This window comes from Nerophis ophidion, linkage group LG02, assembly GCF_033978795.1.
Source record: "Nerophis ophidion isolate RoL-2023_Sa linkage group LG02, RoL_Noph_v1.0, whole genome shotgun sequence".
In the NCBI taxonomy this organism is placed as follows: domain Eukaryota; kingdom Metazoa; phylum Chordata; class Actinopteri; order Syngnathiformes; family Syngnathidae; genus Nerophis; species Nerophis ophidion.
This window is the reverse complement of record NC_084612.1, coordinates 86,373,273-86,392,844: the sequence shown is the minus strand read 5'-3', so window position 1 is coordinate 86,392,844 and position 19,572 is coordinate 86,373,273. Positions and strand designations below refer to the sequence as shown.

Sequence of the window (19,572 nt, the reverse complement as noted above, 5' to 3'; positions counted from 1 at the left end):
GCAATAAGCCCATAGGGGTGTGGTCATAAGTCCGTAGGGGTGTGGTCATAAGTCCTAAGGGGTGTGGTCACAAGTCCTTAGGGGTGTGGTCATAAGTCCTAAAGGTATATAGCGGGTGTAAGCGCACGTGTGTGTGTGTGTCTGTGTGTGTGTTTGCGTGTGTGTGTGTGTGTGTGTGTGTGTTACCTCTGGTGTTGGTGGCCATGTCTGCAACCTTCTGGAAGGCATCAAGGAAGGCCACTGCTGCCAGGACTGTTGTTCTTGGAACACATCATCATCACAAGTTACATACTTAGTAACACTTTCATAACTAGTACCAACACATACTTAGTAACACTGTCATAACTACTACCAACACATACTTAGTAACACTTTCATAACTAGTACCAACACATACTTAGTAACACTTTCATAACTAGTACCAACACATACTTAGTAACACTTTCATAACTACTACCAACACATACTTAGTAACACTTTCATAACTAGTACCAACACATACTTAGTAACACTTTCATAACTAGTACCAACACATACTTAGTAACACTGTGTAACTAGTACCAACACATACTTAGTAACACTTTCATAACTAGTACCAACACATACTTAGTAACACTTTCATAACTAGTACCAACACATACTTAGTAACACTGTCATAACTACTACCAACACATACTTAGTAACACTTTCATAACTAGTACCAACACATACTTAGTAACACTTTCATAACTAGTACCAACACATACTTAGTAACACTGTCATAACTAGTACCAACACATACTTAGTAACACTGTCATAACTAGTACCAACACATACTTAGTAACACTTTCATAACTAGTACCAACACATACTTAGTAACACTGTCATAACTAGTACCAACACATACTTAGTAACACTTTCATAACTAGTACCAACACATACTTAGTAACACTTTCATAACTACTACCAACACATACTTAGTAACACTTTCATAACTAGTGACAACACGTACTTAGTAACACTTTCATAACTACTACCAACACATACTTAGTAACACTTTCATAACTACTACCAACACATACTTAGTAACACTTTCATAACTAGTACCAACACATACTTAGTAACACTTTCATAACTACTACCAACACATACTTAGTAACACTTTCATAACTAGTACCAACACATACTTAGTAACACTTTCATAACTACTACCAACACATACTTAGTAACACTTTCATAACTAGTACCAACACATACTTAGTAACACTTTCATAACTAGTACCAACACATACTTAGTAACACTTTCATAACTAGTACCAACACATACTTACTAACACTTTCATAACTAGTACCAACACATAATTACTAACACTGTCATAACTATTCCAATACATACTTACTAACACTTTCATAACTAGTACCAACACATACTTAGTAACACTGTCACAACTAGTACCAACACATACTTACTAACACTTTCATAACTAGTACCAACACATACTTAGTAACACTTTCATAACTAGTACCAACACATACTTAGTAACACTTTCATAACTAGTACCAACACATACTTAGTAACACTTTCATAACTACTACCAACACATACTTAGTAACACTTTCATAACTAGTACCAACACATACTTAGTAACACTTTCATAACTAGTACCAACACATACTTACTAACACTGTCATAACTATACTTAGTAACACTTTCATAACTAGTACCAACACATACTTAGTAACACTGTCATAACTAGTACCAACACATACTTAGTAACACTGTCATAACTAGTACCAACACATACTTAGTAACACTTTCATAACTAGTACCAACACATACTTAGTAACACTGTCATAACTAGTACCAACACATACTTAGTAACACTTTCATAACTAGTACCAACACATACTTACTAACACTTTCATAACTATACTTAGTAACACTTTCATAACTAGTACCAACACATACTTACTAACACTGTCATAACTATTACCAACACATACTTACTAACACTGTCATAACTATACTTAGTAACACTTTCATAACTAGTACCAACACATACTTACTAACACTGTCATAACTCGTACCAACACATACTTAGTAACACTGTCATAACTAGCACCAACACATAATTAGTAACACTGTCATAACTAGTACCAACACATACTTACTAACACTTTCATAACTAGTACCAACACATACTTAGTAACACTTTCATAACTAGTACCAACACATACTTAGTAACACTTTCATAACTAGTACCAACACATACTTAGTAACACTTTCATAACTACTACCAACACATACTTAGTAACACTTTCATAACTAGTACCAACACATACTTAGTAACACTTTCATAACTAGTACCAACACATACTTACTAACACTGTCATAACTATACTTAGTAACACTTTCATAACTAGTACCAACACATACTTAGTAACACTGTCATAACTAGTACCAACACATACTTAGTAACACTGTCATAACTAGTACCAACACATACTTAGTAACACTTTCATAACTAGTACCAACACATACTTAGTAACACTGTCATAACTAGTACCAACACATACTTAGTAACACTTTCATAACTAGTACCAACACATACTTACTAACACTTTCATAACTATACTTAGTAACACTTTCATAACTAGTACCAACACATACTTACTAACACTGTCATAACTATTACCAACACATACTTACTAACACTGTCATAACTATACTTAGTAACACTTTCATAACTAGTACCAACACATACTTACTAACACTGTCATAACTCGTACCAACACATACTTAGTAACACTGTCATAACTAGCACCAACACATAATTAGTAACACTGTCATAACTAGTACCAACACATACTTACTAACACTTTCATAACTAGTACCATCACATACTTAGTAACACTTTCATAACTAGTACCAACACATACTTAGTAACACTTTCATAACTAGTACCAACACATACTTAGTAACACTGTCATAACTAGTACCAACACATACTTAGTAACACTTTCATAACTAGTACCAACACATACTTAGTAACACTGTCATAACTAGTACCAACACATACTTAGTAACACTTTCATAACTAGTACCAACACATACTTAGTAACACTTTCATAACTACTACCAACACATACTTAGTAACACTTTTATAACTAGTACCAACACATACTTAGTAACACTTTCATAACTAGTACCAACACATACTTAGTAACACTGTCATAACTAGTACCAACACATACTTAGTAACACTGTCATAACTAGTACCAACACATACTTAGTAACACTTTCATAACTAGTACCAACACATACTTAGTAACACTGTCATAACTAGTACCAACACATACTTAGTAACACTTTCATAACTAGTACCAACACATACTTAGTAACACTTTCATAACTACTACCAACACATACTTAGTAACACTTTCATAACTAGTGACAACACATACTTAGTAACACTTTCATAACTACTACCAACACATACTTAGTAACACTTTCATAACTAGTACCAACACATACTTACTAACACTTTCATAACTAGTACCAACACATACTTAGTAACACTTTCATAACTACTACCAACACATACTTAGTAACACTTTCATAACTAGTACCAACACATACTTAGTAACACTTTCATAACTACTACCAACACATACTTAGTAACACTTTCATAACTAGTACCAACACATACTTAGTAACACTTTCATAACTAGTACCAACACATACTTAGTAACACTTTCATAACTAGTACCAACACATACTTACTAACACTTTCATAACTAGTACCAACACATACTTACTAACACTGTCATAACTATTCCAATACATACTTACTAACACTTTCATAACTAGTACCAACACATACTTAGTAACACTGTCACAACTAGTACCAACACATACTTACTAACACTTTCATAACTAGTACCAACACATACTTAGTAACACTTTCATAACTAGTACCAACACATACTTAGTAACACTTTCATAACTAGTACCAACACATACTTAGTAACACTTTCATAACTACTACCAACACATACTTAGTAACACTTTCATAACTAGTACCAACACATACTTAGTAACACTTTCATAACTAGTACCAACACATACTTACTAACACTGTCATAACTATACTTAGTAACACTTTCATAACTAGTACCAACACATACTTAGTAACACTGTCATAACTAGTACCAACACATACTTAGCAACACTGTCATAACTAGTACCAACACATACTTAGTAACACTTTCATAACTAGTACCAACACATACTTAGTAACACTGTCATAACTAGTACCAACACATACTTAGTAACACTTTCATAACTAGTACCAACACATACTTACTAACACTTTCATAACTATACTTAGTAACACTTTCATAACTAGTACCAACACATACTTACTAACACTGTCATAACTATTACCAACACATACTTACTAACACTGTCATAACTATACTTAGTAACACTTTCATAACTAGTACCAACACATACTTACTAACACTGTCATAACTCGTACCAACACATACTTACTAACACTGTCATAACTAGTACCAACACATACTTACTAACACTTTCATAACTAGTACCATCACATACTTAGTAACACTTTCATAACTAGTACCAACACATACTTAGTAACACTTTCATAACTAGTACCAACACATACTTAGTAACACTGTCATAACTAGTACCAACACATACTTAGTAACACTTTCATAACTAGTACCAACACATACTTAGTAACACTTTCATAACTAGTACCAACACATACTTAGTAACACTGTCATAACTACTACCAACACATACTTAGTAACACTTTCATAACTAGTACCAACACATACTTAGTAACACTTTCATAACTAGTACCAACACATACTTAGTAACACTGTCATAACTAGTACCAACACATACTTACTAACACTTTCATAACTAGTACCATCACATACTTAGTAACACTTTCATAACTAGTACCAACACATACTTAGTAACACTTTCATAACTAGTACCAACACATACTTAGTAACACTGTCATAACTAGTACCAACACATACTTAGTAACATTTTCATAACTAGTACCAACACATACTTACTAACACTGTCATAACTACTACCAACACATACTTACTAACACTTTCATAACTAATACCAACACTTTCATAACTAGTACCAACACATACTTAGTAACACTTTCATAACTAGTACCAACACATACTTAGTAACACTTTCATAACTAGTACCAACACATACTTAGTAACACTTTCATAACTAGTACCAACACATACTTAGTAACACTTTCATAACTACTACCAACACATACTTCCTAACACTTTCATAACTAGTACCAACACATACTTAGTAACACTTTCATAACTACTACCAACACATACTTAGTAACACTTTCATAACTACTACCAACACATACTTAGTAACACTTTCATAACTAGTACCAACACATACTTAGTAACACTTTCATAACTAGTACCAACACATACTTAGTAACACTTTCATAACTAGTACCAACACATACTTAGTAACACTTTCATAACTACTACCAACACATACTTAATAACACTTTCATAACTAGTACCAACACATACTTAGTAACACTTTCATAACTAGTACCAACACATACTTAGTAACACTTTCATAACTAGTACCAACACATACTTACTAACACTTTCATAACTAGTACCAACACATACTTAGTAACACTTTCATAACTAGTAGCAACACATACTTAGTAACACTTTCATAACTAGTACCAACACATACTTAGTAACACTTTCATAACTACTACCAACACATACTTAGTAACACTTTCATAACTAGTACCAACACATACTTAGTAACACTTTCATAACTAGTACCAACACATACTTAGTAACACTTTCATAACTAGTACCAACACATACTTACTAACACTTTCATAACTAGTACCAACACATACTTAGTAACACTTTCATAACTAGTAGCAACACATACTTAGTAACACTGTCATAACTAGTACCAACACATACTTAGTAACACTTTCATAACTAGTACCAACACATACTTACTAACACTTTCATAACTAGTACCAACACATACTTAGTAACACTTTCATAACTACTACCAACACATACTTAGTAACACTTTCATAACTAGTACCAACACATACTTAGTAACACTTTCATAACTAGTACCAACACATACTTAGTAACACTTTCATAACTAGTACCAACACATACTTACTAACACTTTCATAACTAGTACCAACACATACTTAGTAACACTTTCATAACTAGTAGCAACACATACTTAGTAACACTGTCATAACTAGTACCAACACATACTTAGTAACACTTTCATAACTAGTACCAACACATACTTACTAACACTTTCATAACTAGTACCAACACATACTTAGTAACACTTTCATAACTAGTACCAACACATACTTAGTAACACTTTCATAACTAGTACCAACACATACTTAGTAACACTTTCATAACTACTACCAACACATACTTAGTAACACTTTCATAACTAGTACCAACACATACTTAGTAACACTTTCATAACTAGTACCAACACATACTTAGTAACACTTTCATAACTAGTACCAACACATACTTAGTAACACTTTCATAACTAGTACCAACACATACTTAGTAACACTTTCATAACTAGTACCAACACATACTTAGTAACACTGTCATAACTAGTACCAACACATACTTAGTAACACTTTCATAACTAGTACCAACACATACTTAGTAACACTTTCATAACTAGTACCAACACATACTTACTAACACTTTCATAACTAGTACCAACACATACTTAGTAACACTTTCATAACTACTACCAACACATACTTAGTAACACTTTCATAACTAGTACCAACACATACTTAGTAACACTTTCATAACTAGTACCAACACATACTTAGTAACACTTTCATAACTAGTACCAACACATACTTACTAACACTTTCATAACTAGTACCAACACATATTTAGTAACACTTTCATAACTAGTACCAACACATACTTAGTAACACTGTCATAACTAGTACCAACACATACTTAGTAACACTTTCATAACTAGTACCAACACATACTTACTAACACTTTCATAACTAGTACCAACACATACTTAGTAACACTTTCATAACTAGTACCAACACATACTTAGTAACACTTTCATAACTAGTACCAACACATACTTAGTAACACTTTCATAACTACTACCAACACATACTTAGTAACACTTTCATAACTAGTACCAACACATACTTAGTAACACTTTCATAACTAGTACCAACACATACTTAGTAACACTTTCATAACTAGTACCAACACATACTTACTAACACTTTCATAACTAGTACCAACACATACTTAGTAACACTTTCATAACTAGTAGCAACACATACTTAGTAACACTGTCATAACTAGTACCAACACATACTTAGTAACACTTTCATAACTAGTACCAACACATACTTACTAACACTTTCATAACTAGTACCAACACATACTTAGTAACACTTTCATAACTAGTACCAACACATACTTAGTAACACTTTCATAACTAGTACCAACACATACTTAGTAACACTTTCATAACTAGTACCAACACATACTTAGTAACACTTTCATAACTAGTACCAACACATACTTAGTAACACTTTCATAACTAGTACCAACACATACTTACTAACACTTTCATAACTAGTACCAACACATACTTAGTAACACTTTCATAACTAGTAGCAACACATACTTAGTAACACTGTCATAACTAGTACCAACACATACTTAGTAACACTTTCATAACTAGTACCAACACATACTTACTAACACTTTCATAACTAGTACCAACACATACTTAGTAACACTTTCATAACTAGTACCAACACATACTTAGTAACACTTTCATAACTAGTACCAACACATACTTAGTAACACTTTCATAACTACTACCAACACATACTTAGTAACACTTTCATAACTAGTACCAACACATACTTAGTAACACTTTCATAACTAGTACCAACACATACTTAGTAACACTTTCATAACTAGTACCAACACATACTTACTAACACTTTCATAACTAGTACCAACACATACTTAGTAACACTTTCATAACTAGTAGCAACACATACTTAGTAACACTGTCATAACTAGTACCAACACATACTTAGTAACACTTTCATAACTAGTACCAACACATACTTACTAACACTTTCATAACTAGTACCAACACATACTTAGTAACACTTTCATAACTACTACCAACACATACTTAGTAACACTTTCATAACTAGTACCAACACATACTTAGTAACACTTTCATAACTAGTACCAACACATACTTAGTAACACTTTCATAACTAGTACCAACACATACTTACTAACACTTTCATAACTAGTACCAACACATACTTAGTAACACTTTCATAACTAGTAGCAACACATACTTAGTAACACTGTCATAACCAGTACCAACACATACTTAGTAACACTTTCATAACTAGTACCAACACATACTTACTAACACTTTCATAACTAGTACCAACACATACTTAGTAACACTTTCATAACTAGTACCAACACATACTTAGTAACACTTTCATAACTAGTACCAACACATACTTAGTAACACTTTCATAACTACTACCAACACATACTTAGTAACACTTTCATAACTAGTACCAACACATACTTAGTAACACTTTCATAACTAGTACCAACACATACTTAGTAACACTTTCATAACTAGTACCAACACATACTTACTAACACTTTCATAACTAGTACCAACACATACTTAGTAACACTTTCATAACTAGTAGCAACACATACTTAGTAACACTGTCATAACTAGTACCAACACATACTTAGTAACACTTTCATAACTAGTACCAACACATACTTACTAACACTTTCATAACTAGTACCAACACATACTTAGTAACACTTTCATAACTAGTACCAACACATACTTAGTAACACTTTCATAACTAGTACCAACACATACTTAGTAACACTTTCATAACTAGTACCAACACATACTTAGTAACACTTTCATAACTAGTACCAACACATACTTAGTAACACTTTCATAACTAGTACCAACACATACTTAGTAACACTTTCATAACTAGTAGCAACACAGATATGATCACTAGTTAGATACTTAGTAAGACTTTCATAACTAGTAGCAACACTTATTAAGACTTGATATAACAAGTTGTGTGAAGGAACTCACCTGAGCTGTGAATGCAGCTTAGTGGCCTTGGCACTGAAGTCCTCCCATACAGGATAAGAGTACTGAAATACACAATACATCTAGTAAAGTAACTAATACAAATACAAACATAAACATATAGCAAAGTACTATTGTAAACAAATACAAAATATAAACATATAGTAGAGTACTAATATAAACAAATACAAATATAAAAATAAATATAACACACAAACACATTTATATATATATATATATATATATATATATATATGTGTATAACACACACATATAAAACACACACACACAGCGTGATGATGAAAGCCAATCAGAGTGCAGTAAGGAGATGGTGGCCCCGCCCTCTGTCACTATCTCACCCCTCCAGATAACACTTGATCCACCTTGACCTTTGACCCCATCAAAGGCCTGCACAATCTCTGCCAGCTGACCCGCCAAAATAAAAGAAGACAAATATCACAGCGGTGCAATGGTGTGTGTGTGTGTGTGCGTGCGTGCGTGTGATCATTGGGGGTGGGGCTTAGTGCAGTGATGTCACAGCAGCTCTGACAGTAAAAGCTTTGATTTTTGATGTAGCATCATTAGCTGCTATCACACTTCCTCTCATTACACCACTCCCTCACACACACTCCCTCTCACACACACACACACACACACAGAGAAGTGCAGAGTAGAGATGAGGTCGTGCTTCATTAAGATAACGTGCGGCGACGCCGTCAACTTAGGCCACGCCCCTGCATCTCATTAGCATATGTGTCACTTGAATAAATGTTATTGTTGGCACAAAAAGCAGGAAGATGACAACTCTTTTGCTATGTTGACATAAGCGGGAGTTTTTAGTACTAAAAAGACAAAGAAAGAGTTCAGGAGTTAGTCAATATACAAGATGTCAACATAAGGGGCACCTATATGTAACTGTTTCTATTTCTACTTTCTCAGTGATTGTTTATGTTGATCATTGTGTATGTTTATTATTGTGTATGTTTATTAAATGATTGTGTCTGTTTATTATTGTGTATGTTTATTAAATGTTTGTGTATGTTGATCATTGTGTATGTTTAAGTGAGTGTGTATGTTTATTAAATGTTTGTGTATGTTTATTAAATGAGTGTTAATTATTGTGTAAGTTTATTAAATGATTGTGTATGTTTATTATTGTGTATGCTTATTAAATGTTTGTGTATGTTGATCATTGTGTATGTTTATTAAGTGATTGTGTATGTTTATTAAATGTTTGTGTATGTTGATTATTGTGTATGTTTATTAAATGTTTGTGTATGTTGATCATTGTGTATGTTTAAGTGAGTGTGTATGTTTATTAAATGTTTGTGTATGTTTATTAAATGTTTGTGTATGTTGATTATTGTGTATGTTTATTAAATGATTGTGTCTGTTTATTATTGTGTATGTTTATTAAATGTTTGTGTATGTTGATCATTGTGTATGTTTAAGTGAGTGTGTTTGTTTATTAAATGTTTGTGTATGTTTATTAAATGTTTGTGTATGTTGATTATTGTGTATGTTTATTAAATGATTGTGTCTGTTTATTATTGTGTATGTTTATTAAATGTTTGTGTATGTTGATCATTGTGTATGTTTATTAAGTGATTGTGTATGTTTATTAAATGTTTGTGTATGTTTATTAAATGTTTGCGTATGTTGATTATTGTGTATGTTTATTAAATGATTGTGTATGTTTATTAAATGATTGTGTATGTTTATTAAATGATTGTGTCTGTTCATTAGTGTGTATGTTTATTAAATGATTGTGTCTGTTCATTAGTGTGTATGTTTATTAAATGATTGTGTATGTTGATGAAATTTCCTTCCATGTTTCCTCCTTCCTTGACGTCCACCCTTCCTTCCTTCCTTCCTTCCTTCCTTCCTTCCTGTCTCCTCTCTCTTCATGTACTTCCTGTTTATCTTTCTGCTTCTCTGACTCTCACAACTTTATCCTCCTTCAACAAATTAGAAATGCTCTCAAAACCTCTGAAATGTAGACTACACTATATTTCATATCTAATATACCTGCTATAGTACAGTATGGTACAGTATATGTGGTGTAGTGTGTATAGTACAGTATGGTACAGTATATGTGGTATAGTGTGTATAGTACAGTATGGTACAGTATATGTGGTGTAGTGTGTATAGTACAGTATGGTACAGTATATGTGGTGTAGTGTGTATAGTACAGTATGGTACAGTATATGTGGTGTAGTGTGTATAGTACAGTATGGTACAGTATATGTGGTGTAGTGTGTATAGTACAGTATGGTACAGTATATGTGGTGTAGTGTGTATAGTACAGTATGGTACAGTATATGTGGTGTACTGTGTATAGTACAGTATGGTACAGTGGTGGACACAACGTTTTGTTCCCAGTCACACCAGTGTGTCCACTGTTATTATTGTTATTAATATTTATAATAATAAACAATGTTATTGTTTATTATTAATAGTACGTAAAGTTACATCTTTCTATTATTAATAGTACAAAATGTTACATATTGTTCATTATTAATAGTACTTAAAGTTTTTTGTTGTTTATTATTAATAGTACATAGAATTACTTTTTATTATTATTAATAGTACAAAAAGTTACATCTTGTTCATTATTAATAGAACTTAAAGTTGTTTATTATTAATAGTACGTAAAGTTGCTTATTGTTTATTATTAATAGTACACAAAATTACATACTGTTTATTATAAATAGTAGATCAAGTTTATTGTTTATTATTTACGGTACGTGAAGTTACATATTGTTTATTATAATATTATTATTATTATTATTCTATATTTGTTTGCATGAGCATTTTGTCAACTGAATTCTTGACACCAAATTTTGCTGACAATTTCTTTGCATAAAACTTTTGGAGTAAAATGTGTTTAAAAGTGAATCCCAGTAAAGTCCGAGAGAATCCCAGTAAAGTGAAAGTGAAGACGTGGTTGAGTTAGTGGAAGCCTTGTTGATGTTTGTGCTGTCAGGAAGTTCCTTCTAGAAGTTTCTGTGGGAGAGCAGAGAGGAACTTTGATGATGTCATGTTGCTAAAGCGCTAGCTGAGTCCTAGAGGCGGCACAAAAGCAGGGAGGCCATCTTGGCCGCATCCCAGCAGCCTTCACTGGCCTCCATTCACACTTTCTAATGAGCTCACTTCCTGTTGCTCTTCTTCCCACACACACTAAGGTAGCACCTCAAGCACATCTTCAGCTAGCATTTGGCAAAAACATCTTCCAACACGTTGAGTTCTGGGCACCGCTTTAGCAGCAGCATTTAAAAATTAAAAAATGCTAGCTTCATTCAAACGCCTGGTTGGATTTTTGGCAGCACTTTAGCAGCAGCATTTTGCAGAAATATGTTAGCTCAGTTAAAAAAAAAAAGAGGTTGAGTTCTAAGCAGCACTTTAGCAGCAGTATTTAAAAAGAAACGTTAGCTTCGCACAAAGGCCTGGTTGGATTCTAGGCAGCACTTTAGCAGCAGCATTTTGCAGAACATGTTAGCTCAGTTCAAAAGTCAGGTTGTATTCTAAGCAGCACTTTAGCGGCAGCATTTTGCAAAACATGTTAACTCAGTAAAAAGAAAACAGGTTTTGTTCTAAGCAGCACTTTAGCAGAAGCATTTTGCAAAACATGTTAACTCAGTAGAAAGAAAACAGGTTAGGTTCTAGGCAGCACTTTAGCAGCAGCATTTTGCAAAAACGTGTTCACTTAGTTCAAGGGTTTGGTTCGATTCCAGGCAGCACTTTAGGAGCAGCATTTTGCAAAACATGTTAACTCGGTAGAAAGAAAACAGGTTAGGTTCTAGGCAGCACTTTAGCGGCAGCATTTTGAAAAACATGTTAACTCAGTAAAAATAAAGCAGGTTAGGTTCTAGGCAGCACTATAGCATCAGCATTATGCAGAAATAAGTTAGCTCGGTTTAAAAAAAACGGATTGACTTCTAAGCAGCACTTTAGCAGCAGCATAAAAAAAACCATGTTAGCTTCCTTCAAAGGTCTGGTTGGAATCTAGGCAGCACTTTAGCAGCAGCATTTTGCAGAACATGTTAGCTCCGTTCAAAAGTCAGGGTGGATTCTAAGCAACACTTTAGCGTCAGCATTTTGCAAAACATAATAACTCAGTGAAAAGAAAACAGGTTAGGCTCTAGGCAGCACTTTAGTAGCATCATTTTTCAAAAACGTGTTCACTTAGTTCAAAGGTTAGATTGGATTTTAGGCAGCACTTCAGCAGCAGCATTTTCCAAGTATTTCAAAGTATATTTGTTGAGTATTCCCAAGTTTATTTGTAGAGTATCTCCAAGTATATTTGCAGAGTATTTTCAATTATATTTGCAGAGTATTTCCAAGTATGTTTACAGAGTATTTCCAAGTATGTTTACAGAGTATTTCCAAGTATGTTTACAGAGTATTTCCAAGTATGTTTACAGAGTATTTCCAAGTATGTTTACAGAGTATTTCCAAGTATGTGTAAGGTATTTTAAAGTGTATTTACAGAATATCTCCAAGTATATTTTCAGAGTATTTCCAATTACATTTGCAGAGTATTTCCAAGTATGTTTACAGAGTATTTTAAAGTGTATTTGCAGAATATCTCCAAGTATATTTTCAGAGTATTTCCAAGTGTATCTGCAGAGTATTTCCAAGTATATTTGCAGACTGTGTGCAAGTATATTTGAAGAGTATTTCGAAGTAGTGTATTTTCAAGTGTATTTGCAGAGTATTTCCAAGTATATTTTCAGAGTATTATGAAGTGTATTTGTGGAGTATTTCCAAGTATGTTTACAGAGTATTTGCAGGGTATTTTTAATTGTATTTGCAGAGTATTTCCAAGAATATTTTCAGAGTATTATCAAGTATATTTGTGGAGTATTTCCATGTAGGTTTACAGAGTATTTCCAAGTATATTTGTAGGGTATTTTAAAGTGTATTTGCAGAATATTTCCAAGTATATTTTCAGAGTATTTCCAAGTGTATCTGCAGAGTATTTCTAAGTATATTTGCAGAGTTTTTCCAATTGTATTTGCAGACTGTTTGCAAGTATATTTGAAGAGTATTTCGAAGTAGTGTATTTGCAGAGTATTTCCAAGTATATTTTTAGAGTATTATGAAGTGTATTTGTGGAGTATTTCCAAGTATGTTTACAGAGCATTTCCAGGTATATTTGCAGGGTATTTTCTATTCTATTTTCAAAGTGTTTAGAAGTATATTTTCAGAGTATTATCGAGTATATTTGTGGAGTATTTCCATGTATGTTTACAGTGTATTTCCAAGTATATTTGCAGAATATCTTCAAGTGTATTTGCAGAGTATTTCCAAGTATGTTTACAGAGCATTTCCAAGTATATTTGCAGGGTATTCTCAAGTGTATTTGCAGAGTGTTTCCAAGTATATTTGCAGAGTATTTTTAAAGTGTATTTGCAAAGTATTTCCAAGTATATTTGCAGGGTATTTTCAAGTGTATTTTCAGAATATTTCCAAGTATATTTTCAGAGTATTTCCAAGTGTATCTGCAGAGTATTTCTAAGTATATTTTTGCAGAGTGTTTCCAAGTATATTTGCAGAGTATTTTTAAAGTGTATTTGCAAAGTATTTCCAAGTATATTTGCAGAGTATTTTTAAAGTGTATTTGCAGAGTATTTCCAAGTATGTTTACAGAGTATTTCAAAGTATAATTGTAGGGTACTTTCAAGTGTATTGGCAGAGTATTTCCAAGTATATTTGCAGGGTATGTTCAATTGTATTTGCAGAGTATTTTCAAGTATATTTGCTAAATATTTCTAAGTGTATTTGCAGAGTATTTCCAAGTATATTTGCAGAGTACTTCCAAGTGTATTTTCAGAGTGTTTCAGATTATATTTTCAGAATATTTCTAAGTGTATTTGCAGAGTATTTCCAAGTATATTTGCAGAGTATATCCAAGTGTGCTTATAGCGTATATCCAAGTATATTTGCAGAGTATTTCCAAATATATTTGCAGAGTATTTCCAAGTGTATATTCAGAGTGTTTCCAATTATATTTTCAGAGTATTTTCAAGTGTATTTGCAGAGTATTTCCAAGTACATTCACAGAGTATTTCCAAGTATATTTGCAGAGTATTTCCAAATGTATTTTCAGAGTGTTTCCAATGATATTTTCAGAGTATTTTCAATTGTATTTGCAGAGTATTTCCAAGTATGTTCACAGAGAATTTTCAAGTATATTTGCAGAGTATTTTCAAGTATGTTTATAGAGTATATCCGAGTATATTTGCAGAGTATTTCCAAGAATATTGACAGAGTATTTGCAAGTATATTTGCAGTGTTACCAAGTATATTTGATGAGGTGTGTGATGAGTCGAGACAAAACATGACGATTCCGAACTCCAACAGGAAGTCCAAATTCAATGCTAACATTAGCATGCTAACATTTTATCTTAACATTTTAGCTAATGTTGTACTGTTTAACAGAATAATCGTGGATTGTATTATTTGGCGCCAGCTCAGAAGTATGCTAATTGTTTGTTTACATGCTAACATTAGCACCGCCGACGTTACTATGTTAAAATATTATGCTAGCATTTTAGCTAGTTTTGTACTTAACCTAATATTCATGCATTCTAGTACTTGTTAACCTAATATTCATGCATTCTAGTACTTGTTAACCTAATATTCATGCGTTCTAGTACTTGTTAACCTAATATTCACGGTTTCTAGTACTTGTTAACCTAATATTCATGCGTTCTAGTACTTGTTAATCTAATATTCATGCGTTCTAGTACTTGTTAATCTAATATTCATGCATTCTAGTACTTGTTAACCTAATATTCACGGTTTCTAGTACTTGTTAACCTAATATTCATGCGTTCTAGTACTTGTTAACCTAATATTCATGCATTCTAGTACTTGTTAACCTAATATTCACGGTTTCTAGTACTTGTTAACCTAATATTCATGCATTATAGTACTTGTTAACCTAATATTCATGGATTGTAGACCTTGGCGCCAGTTTAGAAGTATGCTAGCTGGTCACATGTTTTCATGCTAACACTAACATGCAGACATTTGCGTGCTAACATTAACATGCTGCTAACATTTTATGCTATCATTTTGGCTAATTTCGTACTTGTTAACCTTATGGCCATGACTGTAGCCCCGTGTGTGTGTGTGTGTGTTTGTGTTTGTGTGTGTGTGTGTGTTCGTGTGTGTGTGTGTTTGTGTGTGTGTGTTTGTGTTTGTGTGTGTGTGTGTCTGTGTGTCTGTGTGTGTGTGCATAGTAATTGAGTAGAGATAAAACCTTGCCTCTAGGGCTTTGCATGTTTGCTACACACACACACACACACACAGACACACACACGCACACACACACACCGAATGTGTTTATACGAAGGGAGGATGAAGGTTAAAAGAAGGAAATGAGTCTGCTCATTGTAGATTGTGATGTCTTTGAAAATAATGTACACAATATAAATACATATGTATATATAATATACAAACCCTGTTTCCATATGAGTTGGGAAATGGTGTTAGATGTAAATATAAACAGAATACAATGATTTGCAAATCCTTTTCAAGCCATATTCAGTTGAATATGCTACAAAGACAACATATTTGATGTTCAAACTCATACATTGTTTTTTTTTTTTGCAAATAATCATTAACTTTAGAATCTGGTGCCAGCAACACGTGACAAAGAAGTTGGGAAAGGTGGCAATAAATACTGATAAAGTTGAGGAATGCTCATCAAACACTTATTTGGAACATCCCACAGGTGTGCAGGCTAATTGGGAACAGGTGGGTGCCATGATTGGATATAAAAACAGCTTCCCAAGAAATGCTCAGTCTTTCACAAACAAGGATGGGGTGAGGGTCACCACTTTGTAAGCAAATTGTCAAACAGTTTTAGAACAACATTTCTCATAGTCATCATTGTCACCGACGTCCCACTGGGTGTGAGTTTTCCTTGCCCTTATGTGGGCCTACCGAGGATGTCGTAGTGGTTTGTGCAGCCCTTTGAGACACTAGTGATTTAGGGCTATATAAATAAACATTGATTGATTGATTGATTGATATTCCGTTTATATTTACATCTAACACAATTTCCCAACTTATATGGAAACGGGGTTTGTATATAATTATTATATATGATGCATAATTATGACATGTTATGATATATAATTATGAAACATTATATCATATATATAACATATATCATGGTACATTATTATATATTATTCTTCCATTCCTTCTATTTTCTACCGCTTGTTTGTAAACATCATGTAAACATCATGTGACCATCATGTGACCATCATGTAAACATGTGACCATCATGTAAACATCATGTCAACATCATGTAACATCAAGTGATCATCATGTCAACATCATGTGACTATCATGTAAACATCTTGTGATCATTATGTAAACATCATGTAAACATCATGTAAACATCATGTAACATCAAGTGATCATCATGTCAACATCATGTAAACATAATGTGACCATCATGTAAACATCGTGTGATCATTATGTAAACATCATGTGACCATCATGTAAACATCATGTACACATCATGTAAACATCATGTAAATATCATGTCAACATCATGTCAACATCATGTAAATATCATGTAAACATCATGTGACCATCATGTAAACATATTGTGATCATTATGTAAACATCATGTAAACATCATGTAACATCATGTAAACATCATGTACACATCATGTGACCATCATGTAAATATCATGTCAACATCATGTAACATCAAGTGATCATCATGTCAACATCATGTGACCATTATGTAAACATCATGTAACATCATGTAAACATCATGTACACATCATGTAAACATCATGTAAACATCATGTGACCATCATGTAAATATCATGTAAACATGTGACCATCATGTAAACATCATGTAAACATGTGACCATCATGTAAATATCATGTAAACATCATGTGACCATCATGTAAACATCTTGTGATCATTATGTAAACATCATGGAAACATCATGTACACATCATGTAAACATCATGTGACCATCATGTAAACATCATGTAAATATCATGTCAACATCATGTGACCATCATTTAAACATCATGTCAACATCATGTAAACATCATGTGACCATCATGTAAATATCATGTAAACATCATGTGACCATCATGTAAACATCTTGTGATCATTATGTAAACATCATGTCAACATCATGTAAACATCATGTGACCATCATGTAAATATCATGTGATCAGTATGTAAACATCATGTAAACATCATGTGACCATCATTTAAACATCATGTCAACATCATGTAAACATCATGTAAATATCATGTAAATATCATGTAAACATCATGTAAACATCTTGTGATCATTATGTAAATATCATGTAAACATCATGTAAACATCTTGTGAACATCATGTAAACATCATGTGAACATAATGTAAACATCATGTGACCATCATGTAAACATCTTGTGATCATTATGTAAACATCATGTCAACATCATGTAAACATCATGTGACCATCATGTAAACATCTTGTGATCATTATGTAAACATCATGTCAACATCATGTAAACATCATGTGACCATCATGTAAATATCATGTGATCAGTATGTAAACATCATGTAAACATCATGTGACCATCATTTAAACATCATGTCAACATCATGTAAACATCATGTGACCATCATGTAAATATCATGTAAATATCATGTAAACATCATGTAAACATCTTGTGATCATTATGTAAATATCATGTAAACATCATGTAAACATCTTGTGAACATCATGTAAACATCATGTGAACATAATGTAAACATCATGTAAACATCATGTAACATCAAGTGATCATCATGTCAACATCATGTGACCATCATGTCAACATCTTGTGATCATTATGTAAATATCATGTAAACATCATGTAACATCATGTAAACATCATGTAAACATCATGTAACATCAAGTGATCATCATGTCAACATCATGTGATCATCATGTAAACATCATGTCAACATCATGTAAACATCATGTCAACATCATGTGACCATCATTTAAACATCATGTCAACATCATGTAAACATCATGTGACCATCATGTAAATATCATGTAAATATCATGTAAACATCATGTAAACATCTTGTGATCATTATGTAAATATCATGTAAACATCATGTAAACATCATGTAAACATCTTGTGATCATTATGTAAACATCACGTAAACATCATGGAAACATCATGTAAACATCATGTAACATCAAGTGATCATCATGTCAACATCTTGTGATCATTATGTAAACATCATGTGAACATCATGTAAACATCATGTGAACATCAT

General features: G+C 32.7%; 1 protein-coding gene across 3 annotated transcripts in view; it reads right to left on the bottom strand.

Moving 5' to 3' along the window:
* LOC133547379 (protein MTSS 2-like) overlaps nt 1-19,572 on the bottom strand; it is a 72,804-nt gene that overhangs the window by 43,448 nt on the left and 9,784 nt on the right. For 2 of the 3 annotated variants that reach the window (XM_061893064.1, XM_061893059.1), the window contains exons 3-4: nt 9,263-9,324; nt 187-260 (exon numbers count right to left, since the gene is read on the bottom strand). In XM_061893064.1, the coding sequence (XP_061749048.1) occupies nt 187-260; nt 9,263-9,324 (136 nt within the window). The remainder of the gene's footprint in view (nt 1-186; nt 261-9,262; nt 9,325-19,572) is intronic. The other variant, XM_061893071.1, reaches the window with a different exon arrangement.